Genomic DNA, 15786 nt, shown 5'->3' on the forward strand with positions numbered 1-15786 from the left:
GGGCTTCGTTCTTCCCCGCTTAGCTGTTAGATATAAGCAGGCCTCTGTGGGGAGAGTGTCGGAGCGTTGATGCGGCCGGGTCCTGGGAGAGAAAACCCAGGGCCTGGCGGACGTCACCTCCCTGTCTCCTGGGTCTATAGTCGTTTGTCACCCCTCTGCCCCGGGGACCTGCCCCCCCCACCCCGCTCCGACCTGACGCAGACACACTCGGGCCCAGCCACCTGGACTGCGATCCAGCCGTGGACCTCGGATGCCCAGCCATGCCCAGCCTCAGTTTTCTCATCTGCCAAATGGGCAGGCGGTGCGCTGGCAGAGTGAGAACAGGCATGTGCGGGGCCAGCAGAGGGTGGTGGCGCCTCTTCTTCACTCTGCAAGCGGCAAGGCCCCCTCCAGCCCCCTCGCAGAGCAGCAGGTGCACCTGGACGGGGGACGTCGAGGCCAGGAGCAGGGGTGCTGGGTCCTTGGGCTCCCTTTCCGGCGGCAGAGGCTCCAAGGGAGATTGGCTGAAGGATAGACAATACTTTCTCGAAGCGAACAGACCTACCAAGGGTCGTTTCAAGGCTCTTTCCTGTGACACAATCCATAGAAACACAGCTTTCTGCAAATCCTATGCTGACCCGATTTTAGGTTAAGTCTCGTTGCTCAGCTGAGCTCCGGGGTTTCCTGTTCAGACGGAAACCTGGAGACATGGGCTGGATGGTCTGGCCACGTCTCCCCACGCCCGGTGGCCTGCAGACACAGGTGCTCAGCTAGCGTCTCGCTTAAATGTTTTGTTTGACCTTAGAATTTTATCGGCGACCTCATGGACACAGAGGACCCTGCCAGAAATGAGAACTTTATCCCTGCTGTTCATTAAGTGCCAGCTGCGTGCCAGGCTCTGGCTGGGGCCCTTGTCACGCATTATCTCCAAGCCTCGTAACACTTGAGTCCATCCCCCCGATTCAGAGGTGAGGGTCGGAGGCCCTCCTCAACCACAGGGTGCACGTACCGGCGTCAGACCCCGATCTTGGTAGATTATTTAAAATAAGGGGTTGTTTTTCTCCCAGGACAAGCAGAACCCGAGGTGGGTTCAGGACACCGCCGGGCTGTTGGGCCCAAGGCTGCATCTGCAGCTTTGCTCAGCTGTTCTTAGCACGTGGCTTTCATGCCGACGGGTACCAGCTCCAGCCTGCGGTCTCGCAGGAAGGAGATGCAGAAAGCGGTAGAGAGGCCGGGCTGGGCTCCTGCCGGGAAAGCAGACCTGTCTCAGCACTCCCGCCGAGTTCCACCGCACTGCATGCAGGGCCAGCACCAGCTGACTGCGTCCAGTGGTGGGGGGCAGGATGTCCAGTTTGTTCGCTGCGTGTTTGCTGATCCCGAGCACACCAGGCTCTGTTAGCAGGGAGGACACAGCGTGGACACTCCAAGCACCCTCTCCTCTGCTGGCCACACCCCAGGCTCATTTTTAAGGGATCTTTTCTCAACCGTTTCCACCTTGTGTATTTTCTGAGCCGTGTTCAGCTCACCGTGTGACCTCTCTCTCACCCGTCCCCGTCTGCTTTCCGAAGCTCCGGCGTGGAGGAGGATGTCAGGGTCATCAGTGCACTGCGTTCTGATGCGGTGAACGTTCGCGATCAGGTGGACGTGCCTGATCGTACACTGGCCGTTGTCAGGTGCTCTGCGAGGGGGAACACGTGGACACGGGCCCTGCCCGCTGTACGCAGCCCCCGTGAAGAGCCCAGCCTTGTCAGGTTCTCACTATCCCTGGAGGAAACTCTCCCTTCTGCTGACGGCAGCAAGCTCCCGGCAGGTGGAGACGGTCGTCCCGCCTGTGGTCCCACAGCCGCCTCCTTGCTGAGCAGAGTGTGGAGGCATCACCAGGGTTTGTGGAATGAAAGGAGGAGTGTATGGCCCAGAGTGGATAAGAGCAGAGACGCTGTGAATGTCAGCAAATGCCCGCGTGCGAGTGTCCCTGTCCGCAGGGTGGGGAGGACCCCGCGGTAGGGCCAGGACTCTGGGCTCTGGCGGCCAAGGCTGGGGCAGAGGACCCCCGAGGCCCGCAGCTCAGGTGCTCCAGGTGGGCTCAGCCACTTGCAAGTACACAGCCTCCCAGAGCCAGGGGCCGGCAGGATGCTGGGTTTTCTGGGATGAGTAGGAGCTTGAGGGGAGAGCAAGGGTGTGGAGCCAGCACCAGTCGCTGAGAGTCGTGGTTCACACTGGGGTCCCCCCAAAACACTGGGGAGTCTTTGCCAGGGTCCCTTGTTCCACAGAGACTGACCTGTTGGGTGTGGCCGGGTGTGTCGGGACCCTTGAGCCCCCTGGGTGAGTCTGATGAGCAGCTGTGGTTTGAGAACTGCTGTTTCAGGAAGGGGAGCCCGTGTGAGTGAAACCCAGATACACGGGTTCATGGGCTCACGTCCTTCCAGGGGAAGTCCCGGCCTGGACCCTGGGGTCGCGTCAGGAGCAGAGGTGGAGCGAGACCCTGGCCTGCAACGCTCGGGGCTCCGAGATGAGACGCTGTGGACCTTGGGGTTCAGGAAGGGACCTTTAGCAGAGGGCGACCACCCCGGGCGACGGGGTCCAGGGCACGGCCGGTGGGGGAGAGGAGGGCACTGGCGGGGGGCTCTGGGGGGTCAGAGCAGGTGGAAGGACGGGGCGGGAGTTTCTGTGCTGTTCCAGGTACAGCGCCGAGAAACCGGGCTCGTGTTCACGCCGTCCCCGGCCACCAGCTGCTCCTGGTGACTCACTGGAAAGCCCTCGGAGCAGGAGCGGGGCGCCCCGGGGGCGGGCGGCCCCCGATCCTCCTGCTGCAGGCGGGATGCCCATCCGTCTCCAGGACCCCGAGGCTCTGGGCCTTTCCCGTGGGCAGCACCCTGACTCTGCACCCCGTGCGTCCCGGATTCCACCGGGGGCGGGACCCGGGCTGCCCCGTCTTTAGTGACAAAGGAGAAAAGAACCGTTTCTCACTAATCAGCAGTGAATTCATTATCTGCAGATATTTAGGGAAAGTGTTGAAGGCAGTTGGTCTGCGTTTCTTTTTAAAGAACTCAACCGGGGCGGGGGCGTCTCAGAAGAGGAAGTCCTGGGGGAGGTTCTGCCTGGCCCCCTGAGTGAGGGCCCTGCCCAAGCAGAAGCCCAGCTTTGGGGAAATTCAGAGGGGAAAGCAGTGCGGGTGTGGCCCCCGCGCGGGGAGAGTTCTGAGTCATGGTCCCTCGATGCATCAGTTCTGTGCTTCTGTCAGCTAAGGTCATGCGTTTTGTTTGCAGCGTTTGACTCATGTGTTCATTTTTCTTGCCTTACTTAGTAAATGTGAAAGTGAGATTGATGCCTAAACAGTTGCGGGGCCCAGCCCCGGCGGAGGGGTGAACCCGCTGCCGGCCTCTCGGGGGAGGGGCCCAGCCGCCTCCATGAGGCGTCCGGGTCTCGCGGCCCCTCCTGCTCCGTCCACAGTCACGGCCCACGTCCCTGCCCTGCCAGCTCGGATGCAAAGTCTCTGCCCTGAGTCTCTTTGGTCACTTGCCTCTTTCTTGCATAAAACCAAACCTCTGTGAGCCTCTCTTTGAGGTGAAAGTCGCTCGGTCGTGTCCGACTCTTTGCGACCCCAAGGACTATACAGTCCATGGAATTCTCCAGGCCAGAATACTGGAGTGGGTAGCCTTTCCCTTCTCCAGGGGATCTTCCCGACCCAGGGATCAAACCCAGGTCTCCCACATTGCAGGCAGACTCTCTACCTGCTGAGCCCCAAGGGAACCTCTGTGCTCCTCAGCGAAGTGGAGCTGATGGTGGTAATAACCGCAGGGAGGCCGCCAGTGGCCTTGGGACGGATGGACAGAAGGGAGGTTCATGTCGCTGGCAGACGCTCCTGGGAGGCCGGTGGAAACGCAGACGCTGGCCAGCCCCCAGATTTTCAGATTCAATTGGGCAGGTTCCAAGAAGCACCCAGGTCGCTGCTGGTGTTTCTTCTCTAGAGTTTAATTATTTTAATGTTTATTTACTTTGATTGAAGTATTTATTTTGTCGCACCAGGTCTGCAGCGTGTGAGATCTTTAGTTGTGACGCGTGAACTCTTAGTTGTGGCATGTGGAATCTGATTCCCGGAGCAGGGATCAACCCTGCATTGGGAGTGTGGGGTCTTAGCCACTGGATCCCCAGGGAAGTTCCTAGGATTTACTTTAAATAAGGCATAGCGTCGACATTGTTGGCACTGGATGTGTAATATCTGCAGGAGGCAGACTGGGCATCTCCTGCAGCAGATGCGGTCTGGAAGCCTCCCGCTGAGGTCTGTGCTGGGCCGTGGGCTGTGGAAAGGGCAGGAACCTTCCACGGAGCCTCCGGGGTCCCCTGGGGTCTGGTGCAAGTGTCCCTGGGGTAAAGGGGGCGGTCCTCACCCTGGGGGTTCATCGTGGGGAGACAGACACGACTGGAAACCTGGGACGGGGCGTGAACCCTCCGCAAGCCTCCTGTGACTCACAGCCTCTACCTGGTGAGGGAACTCGGGGCGGTAACTGGCGGTCACGTGATGGATGCTCAGTAAACATCCACACTGCCCCCCGCCCCGGAGACCCCAGCCCTCCTCACCCCATACGTGACCTTCAGGAACAGAGCCTCCTGGTCCAGCTTCCCAGACCAGGTGGCCAGTTTGCATCTTCTCTGCCGCAGGCAGCTCACCCTCCCCGCTTTATTTCATCCAAACTCCGAGTCACTCTCGACGGGGTATCCCTGTCACCAAGCAGCCTCTTCATCCGGATCTGGAGGCTTCCTTTTGTTGCTGCTTTTCAGCCGCTCAGTCGTGTCTGACTCTTTGTGACCACATGGACCACAGCACGCCAGGCCTCCCTGTCCATCACCAACTCCCGGAGTCCACCCAAACCCATGTCCATTGAGTCGGTGATGCCATCCAACCATCTCATCCTCTGTCACCCCCTTCTCCTCCCGCCTTCAATCTTTCCCAGCCTCAGGGTCTTTGCCAATGAGTCTGTTCTTCACATCAGGTGGCCAAAGTATTGGAGTTTCAGCCTCAGCATCAGTCCTTCCAATGAACACCCAGGACTGATCTCCTTTAGGATGGACTGGTTGGATCTCCTTGCAGTCCAAGGGACTCTCAAGAGTCTTCGTCCAGCACCACAGTTTGAAAGCATCAATCCTGTCTTAACCCACTGCTGGTTCCATCTCTGCAGATGTTTAGACAGTGATCACTGGGGAATGTGGCCTCATCTACTCATGTATAGAAGCAGGAGACGAACGCAGGTGGAGACGCAAGCTGGCAGCCTTTTTGAGGGTTAGAAGCATGTTCCGGTCTGAGTCCTGAGTAGGACTCCGTGGGAGGGGCTGTGACAACCGCACGGAATGCTCTGGAAGCCCAGTCTTTCCTCGTCTCAGGGCGGGAGCCGCCTGATAACCTGCCACCCAGTTACCTTTCAAAAGGAGTTTCCCCTGAGGGACTGTGTGTTCACTGAAAACCACTCACATGACCTGAGATGGAAATACCAGAGACTTTCTGATAAGGAGGAAACAGACCTCACTGCCTGTCTCTGGAAGAAGCAGTCTCCGGGGTGTTCAGGTGAGTCACTTGGAAGAGGAAAAAGTTGGGTTGCCTGCAGGTGATGCTGTGTTAGGAAGAGTGGGTAATCCAGGGAGGGAGGTTCTCAGCCCCCTGGATGCTCTCTGCACAGTCCAGGAACTGGGAAAACAGGGACCTGATTATAACGTGTACATAACGGAAGTCACATTTGACCTGGCGTCTGGAAGACCGGCCTTCAAGGCAGTTCATGTTACAACACCTTGGTCCCCCTCTGAGCAGTTTGATTTTTTAAGGGCTGGGCTGGGCTCTTTGCTGTGGCGCGTGTGGGTTTTCTGTAGTTGAGTGGGGGCTGCTCTCTCGCCGTGGTCCGCCAGCTCCTCATCTGGGGGCTTCTCTGGTGCGGAACACGGGCCTCAGCGGTTGTGGCGCGCAGACTCTTGCTCCTGGCCTTAGTAGCTGTGGTTCACAGCCTTGGTTGCCCCGTGGCACGTGCGATCTTCCCGGACCAGGGATCGAACCCGTGTCCTCTGCCTTGGCAGGTGGGTTCTTAACCCCTGGACCACCAGGGAGGCCCCCAGACGCCGTCTGCCTTGGAGCGGGCTGCAGCCGGCTTGTTCTTCAGCCGCCCAGTCGTGTGCCCCATGCACCTGGTTTTGGTCACGTTTACTGTGGGTTATTTTTTCCCATCTGCAAATACTGAGTCTTTTCCTGAAGACGTTCGAGCCGGGTGGATCGGCCCAGTCAGTGTTTGTGACCCGGCAGACTCCTCCTGCGCACGTGAGACCAGGGCCCTGGAGCGGCTGGGGCGAGAGATGGGGCCTGGAGGGAGCGCCCGGGCCCAGGCCCCAGCCCCTCGTCTCAGCAGCAGACGGTGCCGCCTTCCTCGTGAGCTGGGGCTGCAGAGGGTGCCCGTGATTGCCACCGCAGGGCACTGAGGGCCCGTGGGGCTCAGGGCCGCCGGGCAGGAGTTCCTCCCCGCAGGCTCACAGCTGAAGCTGAAGGTGGGGTCGCAGCCACTGGGCTTTGGGTCCCCAACAAAGCTGCAGCCGCAGTGGATCCGTCTCCCCCTTTCCGGGTTCAGGGTCTCATCCTGATCCGCAGGTTGGCCCCAAGACCCCAGGTTCCCAGGACTGGGTCCCCCACACGTCCCCACCCGCTGACCTTTTAGTAAATTAACAGTAGAGATAGTTCTGGCTGCAGACGGCCCGGGAAAGGAGCTGCTGAAAGAAATTTGCAAGCTCAGGGGGCCAGGTTGGCGGCATTGCAGCTCGTCTCCCGGGACGTGGGCGAGGGGGGGTCCGCACCACATGTCCTGCAGTGGGGGGTGGGGTGGGGAGGGAGCCCAGGGGAGGGGCATCGCCTCCGCCCCCGAGATGCAGCCTTTCTGAAGTGCAAGCTCAAGCGGCATGTGACCGGCCGCCTGCCGCCAGGAGCTAAAAATAACTGGCTGTGATGCTTCCAGGGCTGGGGCGGGAGGAGGAGAGGGGGGCAGCTGGCACCCCCCTGCACCCCGGGAAAGGACCCCCGTGCGGCATCCAGGAGGCCTCGCGGGCCTCTGGGGCGATTCTCAAGTGTGCGTGTCACCAGCCTGCAATGATAAACGCTCAGCTGCACGCGCCTGCCCCTGCCCGGGGGCTCTGTGGCCTTCGCTTGGTTTCACTCCGCACGTTGCTTCCACGGTTGGAAGAAGGGTCCTTGCTTCATCCCACAGCCAGACGGGCAGGGCCTCCCTTGAGTGCCGTCCCGTGGGTGGCGAGAGGGAGCAATCAGAGGCTGCTGGGGACCTCGGGGGAGACTCAGGTCAGGAGCATCTTGTGATCAAGCCCCAGGGGCCTCGTGTGGTCAGGGCCTGCCTGGACATTCAGGGAAGAGGCCCGGTCTAGGAGGGCAGGCGAGTCCACGCCGGAGAGCTGGGCTCCCAGAGGCTGCGCCAGAGAAGTGAGTCTGCAGGACGCACGGGGTTGGGGGGGCGAAGGTGCCTGGGGGGCCGCGCCCGAGCTTGGCCCTGGACGGGCTGTGTGCGCCTCTCGGGGCCTCTGTGTCCTCATCTGCAAAAAGTGAGCCCAGCAAGGCCTGCAGTGCGGGCCGGACCCACGCAGACCAAGGTGCCACCGGGCGTGAAGGTCAGGGTGCAGTCTGTGCCCCGGCCACACCAGGGAGCGGCTTCCCTGGGACCTGCATGGACTCCTGCCCCGGTTCTGGAAGCACGGGGTGGGCAGCAGGGGCCCCACCCGCTGGAGACGGACGCCCCCATCCTCTCGCCCCTCCCCTATCCAAGCCAGCCAACTGACCCAGCGCCCCAAACGAGACACAGCGTCGGGGAGGAAGGGCGTTGCCTGGGGAGTCCCAGGAAGCAGGCAGGCTGGTCATCGCCTGACTCGGGACGCCACCCCCCCCCGCCCCCGCACTGCAGGCCGCTCTCTCAGTGTGGTCAGCCTCAGACGTGCCCCCCAGCTCTAAGCACTCAGGCCAGCAGTGGCCGACGACCCAGGCTTCCTGACCCCTGCCCAGAATGTTGCACCTAGCAGGGTCTCCGAATGTTTGCTGAATTCCGAGGCATCTGATGAAAAACCACGGTTTCTGTGGGTTTGCCCAAGTTCGGACTGGTGAATCATGTACATGTGTACAAATTTGGACTGGAAAGTCGACTCAGGCTTTCCTGCCGGGGGAGAATCCGTCATCTCCACGCTAGTAATGTTTTCCACGGACCACTCCTCGTTGACTGCTTGCAGCAGGGTAGTGACAACATTCAGCGTGCCTGCACGCTGGCTGCCCAAGCCTGCACAGCCTCCTGGGACGGACAGGGCTGGGTCAGGCCCCCGTGTTCTTGCCCTTGCCAAGGTCTTGACTTCCGGAGAACTGCTTTGGGGTGGGGGAGCGGGCTTTGTCCAACCGGCCGTGCTTGCGAGCACCCCGGCTTGGAGCACGGCCCCCACGCCGGGGGGCCCTGGGGTTTCCGCACCGCCCGGCAGAAGCGCCCGAGGGGAGTCCGCCCCCCACCGCCCCTCCCAGGGGTCTGCTGGGAGAGGCTTGCCTCCAGCAGTGGCACCAGGCTCCGCCTGAGGACCAGCAGTGTCGGAGTCAGTCCTGGGAGCAGAAACACGGTCCTCCCACCCCCGAGTCCTCAGACAGCGTTGCTGCATCTCCATCCCCTGAGCGCCACGGGGCGGGGGGCCGGGGGGGTTGTCAGTGGCGGCGTGAGCCCAGCCAGGCTCTGTGCGACGCCCGTGGACGGAGGCAGAGGGGCCCGTCTCAGGGCCTGGCCTGTGTTTCTGGCAGTGTGGCTGTGATGAGTCAGTTTACCTGCCGGAACCTCAGTCTTCCCATCTGAGCAATGGGCCCGTCTGAGCGATGGCCTGAGAGGTCCCCTAGAAGCCGTCCATCCTCGCGCCAGCGCAGACTCTGTGCAGTAAGCGGGTGGCTCCTCCCCTCCCCTCCGCTCCGCTCTGCGTGGAGGCCGTGACGGCCCTCTCCACCGTGCTCCCCTCCTTCAGCCCAGAAAGCCAGCTGGGCAGGGCCGGTGCAGGGGCCGTCAGTGTGGGGGTGAGGGGGCCGGCTCTGCCTCCCTCCCTGAGTTCCCGGAGTCCTGGAGAGGGGCCGGATCATTCTGCCACCATAATAGTAATTATTTCTTTTCCTGGCTATTGTGCAGATGTCACCAGATCGGAAAAATCGCTTAGAGGGTTTATTCGGTGAAAACTCTTTTACCAAAAAAAAATAAAAGGAGAGGAATCATGTGCGCTGCTTCATCTCAAGGTCAAGGGACAGTCCAGGGTCCCTGAGAGGGGCTGAGGGCCAGGCTGCTCAGGGGCCAGTCAGGCCCCCTCCTCGTGCCCGAGCTAGAAGCGTTTGGTAAAGCGTTTGGCGCCCTGTGAACTGAAGTCTGCAGGCAGGAGCAGGCACCCTGAGACGTGTGGACAGGCCTGTGCTGAGACTTTTAAGTGACCCAGGTGGACACAGACATCCCTCTTGAGCTCCAGACCTAAAGGGGGTCAGCTGGCCTTCACTGGACACGTGGTGTGCGGGGCACAACGCTGAAGCTCTGTCTCACGTCCGTGTGGGCACAGGTTTGGACGCGGTCCAGACGTGGGCTGGTCTCAGGGCCAGGATGGCAGCGTCGGGACCCCTGACCCAGGTGCTTCCCCTGCAGCTGGTGCGTCTGCCCCGCTTCCAAGAGTCACATTTCCCTTTTAGCGGTGGCTTGTTACTGTCATGGTAAAACCGCTGGCTTCCCCATAAAATGCGTCCGACTTTAAGGCCCCCTTTAAAGAGCGAGCGAGAAGAGAAACTCGTCAGTGCTGTCTCCGCTCTCCTTGCGCCAGCGACAGAACTGCTGAGACAGGCGGCGGGGCTCTGTGTCCAGCTCGGGGCTGGGGCTCGGGCAGGGGCTGGGACTGGGGGTCAGTGTGTGCAGAGGACCTCGGCCATTGCCTCCTCACGCCTGGGCCTCCCTCCCTCTTCGCTTCATCGATTCGTTCGCTGGTTCATCCCAGCACTGCCACTCGGGGTTCACACTGGCTCCGCCCTGTCAGACCCCACGTGGGAACGAGTGACTTCAGAGCGTGTAACGGGGAGGGAGAGAAATTGGCTGGGGTGGGCGGTGGGGCTGGGGAGGCTGGCCTCACCCAGGTGGTGACAGCTGAGCAGAGGCCAGGAGGGGACGGTGCGGCCACCAGGGCGGGGGGACACGACAGAGCGGTGAGGGAGGTGACACAGCTAAGAAGGGCCTCCTCCTCTTGTCTGGTGTTGTCGCTAAGTCGTGTCCAACTCTACAACCCCACGGACTGCGGCGCGCCAGGCTCCCCTGTCCTCCGCTATCTCCCGGAGCTTGCTCAAACTCATGTCCATCGAGTCGGTGATGCCATCCAACCGTCTCTTGTCGCCCCCTTCTCCTCCCGCCTTCAGTCTTTCTCAGCATCAGGGTCTTTTCCAAGGAGTCAGCTCTTCACATCAACTGGCCAAAGTATTGGAGCTTCAGCATCAGTACTGAAGGAGTGGGACATTGCTAGATCACTGGCAACAGAGGATGAGATGGTTGGACGGCATCACTGACTCAAGGAACATGAATCTAAGCAAACTCTGGGAGACAGTGAAGGACGAGGAAGCCTGGTGTGCTGCAGTCCACGGGGTGGCAGAGAGTTGGACACGACTCGGCAAGCGTGACAGTCCACCCAGGGATGGTGGCTCTACTGGATCATCAGGAAACCAGCTTGCTTCTGTTCTGCCAGAGAGGCGAGCGTCCAGCCTTAAGTGTCCCTCGTGGTCCATGATGGCAGCTAGAGCTCCAGCCATCACATCACATTTATGTCTCAGATTTTGGAATTGCTGCCTGCCTTCCCTCTCTCTAATTTCACCTATCGATTTCCTCTTACATCTTAATGCCTAGAACTTTGCCAGGGGCTTCCGTGGTGGCTCAGCTGGTAAAGAATCTGCCTGCAATGCGGGAGACCTGAGTTTGATTCCTGGGTTGGGAAGATCCCCCGGAGAAGGGAAAGGCTACCCACTGCACCATTCTGGCCTGGAGAATTGCATGGACTGTATAGTCCATGGGGTCACAAAGAGTCGGACACGACTGAGCGACTTTCACATCACAGAACTTAGTCATGTTGCCACACCCATTGCTAAGCTGCTAGAGAGGCTGTGGATAAGAGTGCTTTAGCTGGTTTCACAGCTGACCTGAATAAAATTGGGGTTGGAAAAAAGTGAAAGTGCTAGTCACTAGTCGTGTCCAACTCTTTGTGACCCCGTGGACTGTGGCCCACCAGGCTCTCCTGTCCATGGAGATTCTCCAGGCCAGAGTACTGCAGTGGGCGGCCTTTCCCTTCTCCAGGAATTAGGTCACTACCCAGAAAGGAGAGAGTGGATACTGGGCAGGCGAATGGCAGTCTGTGCCAGCCCCTCTCTGTTTCCGGGAAGGGACCGGTTTTCCATTAACAGCAGTGAAAGTAAATGTCTGATAGAGACGTTGATATAAGGTGTGAGTCCCTGTGTAAAGAAGTAATCAGGTAAATATTAACTCAGTCGGTTCATGGGCAGGGTACGATCTGTATCAGTGGGGCAGTACCAGCGATGCAGCTGGGTGGCCCTGCGTCCGTGGGGAGGTCTGGGGTCACAGGAGGCTTGCGGGGGAGGCCTTGCTCTGGAAATAGTGACACTTGCCCCACGAGTCTGCCAGCACCCAGCTGCACAGAGTCAGCGCCGGCTGGCGGCCGCCGTCCTGACCAAGCCCGTGTCCCGTGTTCCCACCCACGTGCGCCCCGTGCCGCCTTCTCGCGTTGGCACCTGCCCTTCACGGGTCCTCTGACCCACGCCTGGCCGCCGTGTGCTGCGTGTAGGCAGGGGGCTGAGATGCGGGGTGGGGGCTGAGAGGAGGGGTGGGCAGGGGTCTGTGGGCCGGGGGGCTGAGATGGGGGTGGGGGGTGGTGAGACGCGGGGCGGGGGGTGGGCGGGGGGCTGAGATGCGGGGCGGGCAGGGGTCTGTGGGCAGGGGGCTGAGATGCGGGGCGGGCAGGGGTCTGTGGGCAGGGGGGCTGAGATCCAGGGAAGGGGGTGGGCGGGGGGCTGAGATGCGGGGCGGGCAGGGGTCTGTGGGCAGGGGGCTGAGATGCGGGGCGGGAAGGGGTCTGTGGGCAGGGGGGCTGAGATCCAGGGAAGGGGGTGGGCGGGGGGCTGAGATGCGGGGCGGGCAGGGGTCTGTGGGCAGGGGGCTGAGATGCGGGGCGGGAAGGGGGTGGGCAGGGGGCTGAGATGCGGGGCGGGAAGGGGTCTGTGGGCGGGGGGCTGAGATCCAGGGAAGGGGGTGGGCGGGGGGCTGAGATGGGGGTGGGGGGTGGTGAGACGCGGGGCGGGGGGTGGGTGGGGGGCTGAGATGCGGGGCGGGCAGGGGTCTGTGGGCAGGGGGCTGAGATGCAGGGCGGGAAGGGGTCTGTGGGCAGGGGGCTGAGATGCGGGGCGGGAAGGGGGTGGGCAGGGGGCTGAGATGCGGGGCGGGAAGGGGTCTGTGGGCGGGGGGCTGAGATCCAGGGAAGGGGGTGGGCGGGGGGCTGAGATGGGGGTGGGGGGTGGTGAGACGCGGGGCGGGGGGTGGGTGGGGGGCTGAGATGCGGGGCGGGCAGGGGTCTGTGGTCGGGGGGCTGAGATGCGGGGAAGGGGGTGGGCGGGGGGCTGAGATGCGGGGCGGGGGGCCAGGACAGCGCCCTGCGCTGCGTGGGGCTGCACACACGCCCAGCCCCAGCTTTGCTCAGCGGCCATCCCCCTGTCGCAGAGGGCAGAGCACGGCTCACATGAGCCCGCCGCTGACTCTGGGCTTTCCCCGCGCCCGGGTCACGGTGGCTTGTGGGAAGTGAAATTGTCTGAATTCAGGTTTTACCTTCTGCTTTTCTCGCTGAGGTTGAGCAATGTGGGGGCAGCCCCCCGGGCATGGCTGGGGTCTGACCAGGGTCTGACGGCCCTCGTGTGGTGCAACCCCCCCCCCCCCAGAGGCTGGGGGTGCTAGAGGATGCTCGCGAACACCCAGCACCCTGTCAGACATCACGTTCCTCCTGCACAGGCGCTCCCACGGCTCCGGTGGACTTTGGGACAGAAAGCGAGAGGCGTCGGGGGTGTTCTGGTTTAAAGGGCTCGTGACGTGTGAACACGAGTGCAGATCTCACGCGTGAAAGTCTCCAGACAAGCCTGCCCAGAAACCCCTTCCTTTTCCACAGTCCCTCCCTTTGGTCTCCCCCAAGGCAGAGGAGGACTTGGGGAATGAGGGCAACACCCCCCTCCCAGGACCCCTCCCCTCCCAGGCACCACTCAGGAAGCCCCTCCCCAGGCCGCAGGGTGAACCCACTGGGGCGGACCCCCTAAGGTGGGAGTGCAGCCAGCCAGCTGTGACCGGGCGCTGCGGTCTCCTCTCCCGGGCCAGGTCGCTGGGGGGTGGCCGGGGTTTGGGGGTGACGGGGGAAGCCCGGGTGACGTGCGTGCAGAGCGGAGACCCCAGGGTGGGTGCGCCGTGTTTCTGGGTAGCCTTCCCTCCCCCCAGCACGAGATTTGAGAATGCTTGCCTAATGGCTGAGGGCGCTGGGGCAGGAGTGAATTGTTTCTTGTGATCTTGGTACGTGTCTGTTTGGAGCTTTTTTATGCTTTTTTTTTTTTGATTCTTCCTTATCTTGCCTTTTATGGCTGTGAGGGTGCCAGCAGGACTGTCCCTAAACCGCACAGCCTGTCTCCCTCAGTCTGGGCGCCTCTCCTTCTAGGGGATCCCAGGAGCTCAGTGGGAACCGGGCGGGGCTGTGTGCGGTCCCGGGGTCGGAGGTCACTGCCGGGCCGAGTTTCGGGGGGAAGTGCAGGACCAGGAAGCGCAGAGAAGTGGGGTGAAGCCGCGGTGCGGGGGAGGGGCAAGTATGCCCCCCCTTCTACCCCAGCGGCCAAAATGGCCACAAGCAGAGCTCTAGCCTGTGGGGCACGGGGCCTGCGGACCCAGGAGGCCGGTGCCAAGTGCGTAACTGGGCAGAGCCCCAGAGGCTGCGAGGCGGTTGTGATGGGAATGCCATCCCTGGGAGGACAGGGCCTGGCGGGTGCTGGCCGGTCCAGACTGGTCCGGGCCGGCACCCCAGCCCCTGGGCGCCCCCAGAGGCTGCCCCATCCTCGAGGACAGGGTGCTGGGGCCCTGCTGGGGGTGGCAAGCCCTGCACGCCTGGGGGACGGGCCCCTCACCGCCCTGTGTTGTCAGAGGCTCCAGAGCCACCTCTTGTTGCAGAAGGAACGTTCCTGCCCCGGACCACACGCGGCCCTTCTTGCTGTTGGCACCTCCAGCAAGGAGGGCGGTGGTCGGAGAGCTGACGGTGTTTGCCCAGGCTCCCGAGTGAGTGGCGAGGCGAGATCCCAGATCCAGCGGCGTCTGACGTCCGTTCACGGAGCCGCAGGCGCTGAGCCCGGCCGCTGACACACTTGGGTCACACAGCCCGAGAGTCCAGGGAATGTGGCTGGAAACAGGGATCCATTCCAGCCGGGAAAGCCTTGAGCCCCGGGCCTTCGTGTGGACTCAGGCTTGACTCCCAGGATCCCCGGCCCCCCCCGGGGCAGGAAGAGGGTGTGGAAGCGAGTCCACCTTCCCCGGGCTGGGCTTGCCACTCAGGAGGGGCTCCCTGCCACTTCACACTCCTGCTTCTGTTTTGCGTGTCTTTTTGTCTTTTCTGATCTCTCTGGGTTCCTTTTGCACTTACTTCTGTGAATAGCATGTCTTCCATTTTTGTACTGATTCTTTTCCTGCTCGTGAGAATCTGATGTTTATTTTATTATGCAAGAGTAGGGAACCTCTTTTTTTTTTTTTAAATACAAGGCCTTTGACTCAGAAAAATCAATCAGGGGTGCAAGAGCAAGTAAATGGAAGGAGATTTTTTTGTTCTTGGATAAAAATAGCAGCTTCAGCATGCATGCTTTTTAGATTAAGACGAGAAAGGTAAAACTGTTTGACAGTCCCGTGTTCTGCAGGCTTCTGGCTGTGGGGGGAGGGAAGAGGGAGCCCGAGACGGGTGTGCAAACCTGCTCTAGTGAAGAGGCAAGAACAGCTTTGGCGCCCTCCTGGAGGGGTGGCTGGTCCAGACCTGGGCACACGCAGACCCCCTGAAAGGAAGGAGAGAGACCTGTAATTCTAGGTTTGGACAGGCTGCCAGGGCGTATTGTTAAGGGAAACAACTAGAATCCTATTTATGGAAAGAAAGACCCAAACACAAGACTTATCTGGAGGTAGAGACCTGCGTGCGACGGTAGAGAAAGGCCTGGCAAGTCCCCCCGCCCCAGTGACAGGATGGCAGGGATGAGGCTTTGCTCACGTTGTCTGATGTTGTTCAGTCGTGTCCGACTCTGCGCCCCCATGGACTGCAGCACGCCAGGCCTCCCTGTCCTTCAGTGTCTCCCGGAGCTTGCTCAGACTCATGTCCATCGAGTTGGTGATGCCGTCCAACCATCTCAGCCTCTGTCTCCCCTTCTCTCCTGCCCTCAGTCGTTCCAGCATCAGAGGCTTTTCCAGCGAGTTGGCACCGTTGCTCACGTGCTTTGTGATTTACAGTAAATAACTTGAGAAGTGAGTCGGTGCAGGGCTTGCTGACCTGGTACCATCTGGGGCTGTTTGCCTGCGATGGTGTGGGACCTGGCGTGCCCTAGGGGTGGGCTGGGACGCCCAGACGTCCACCTCAGGAGAACGAGCCTCCAGCTGGGGCCCCGCCGTGTCTGAGGGCAGGTATAGACTGAGCCAAGGTTCCCCACCCGGGCCAGCGTGACAGCGGCGTCAGCCACTCAGCTGT

The 15786-nt window shown here is 61.3% G+C and overlaps 1 protein-coding gene across 6 annotated transcripts in view; it reads left to right on the forward strand.

Annotated features, from left to right (window-relative positions):
- MGLL (monoglyceride lipase) overlaps positions 1-15786 on the forward strand; it is a 240957-nt gene that overhangs the window by 176468 nt on the left and 48703 nt on the right. The window contains exon 1 of one of the 6 annotated variants that reach the window (XM_061129037.1): positions 5311-5539. The exons of the other annotated variants lie outside the window; for them this stretch is intronic. Coding sequence (XP_060985020.1) covers positions 5326-5539 — 214 coding nt within the window. The 5' untranslated portion in view covers positions 5311-5325. Of the gene's footprint in view, positions 1-5310; positions 5540-15786 lie in introns of those variants that run through there. 6 annotated transcript variants of the gene reach the window in all.

Source organism: Dama dama, chromosome 24, assembly GCF_033118175.1.
Source record: "Dama dama isolate Ldn47 chromosome 24, ASM3311817v1, whole genome shotgun sequence".
Classification (NCBI taxonomy): Eukaryota; Metazoa; Chordata; class Mammalia; order Artiodactyla; family Cervidae; genus Dama; species Dama dama.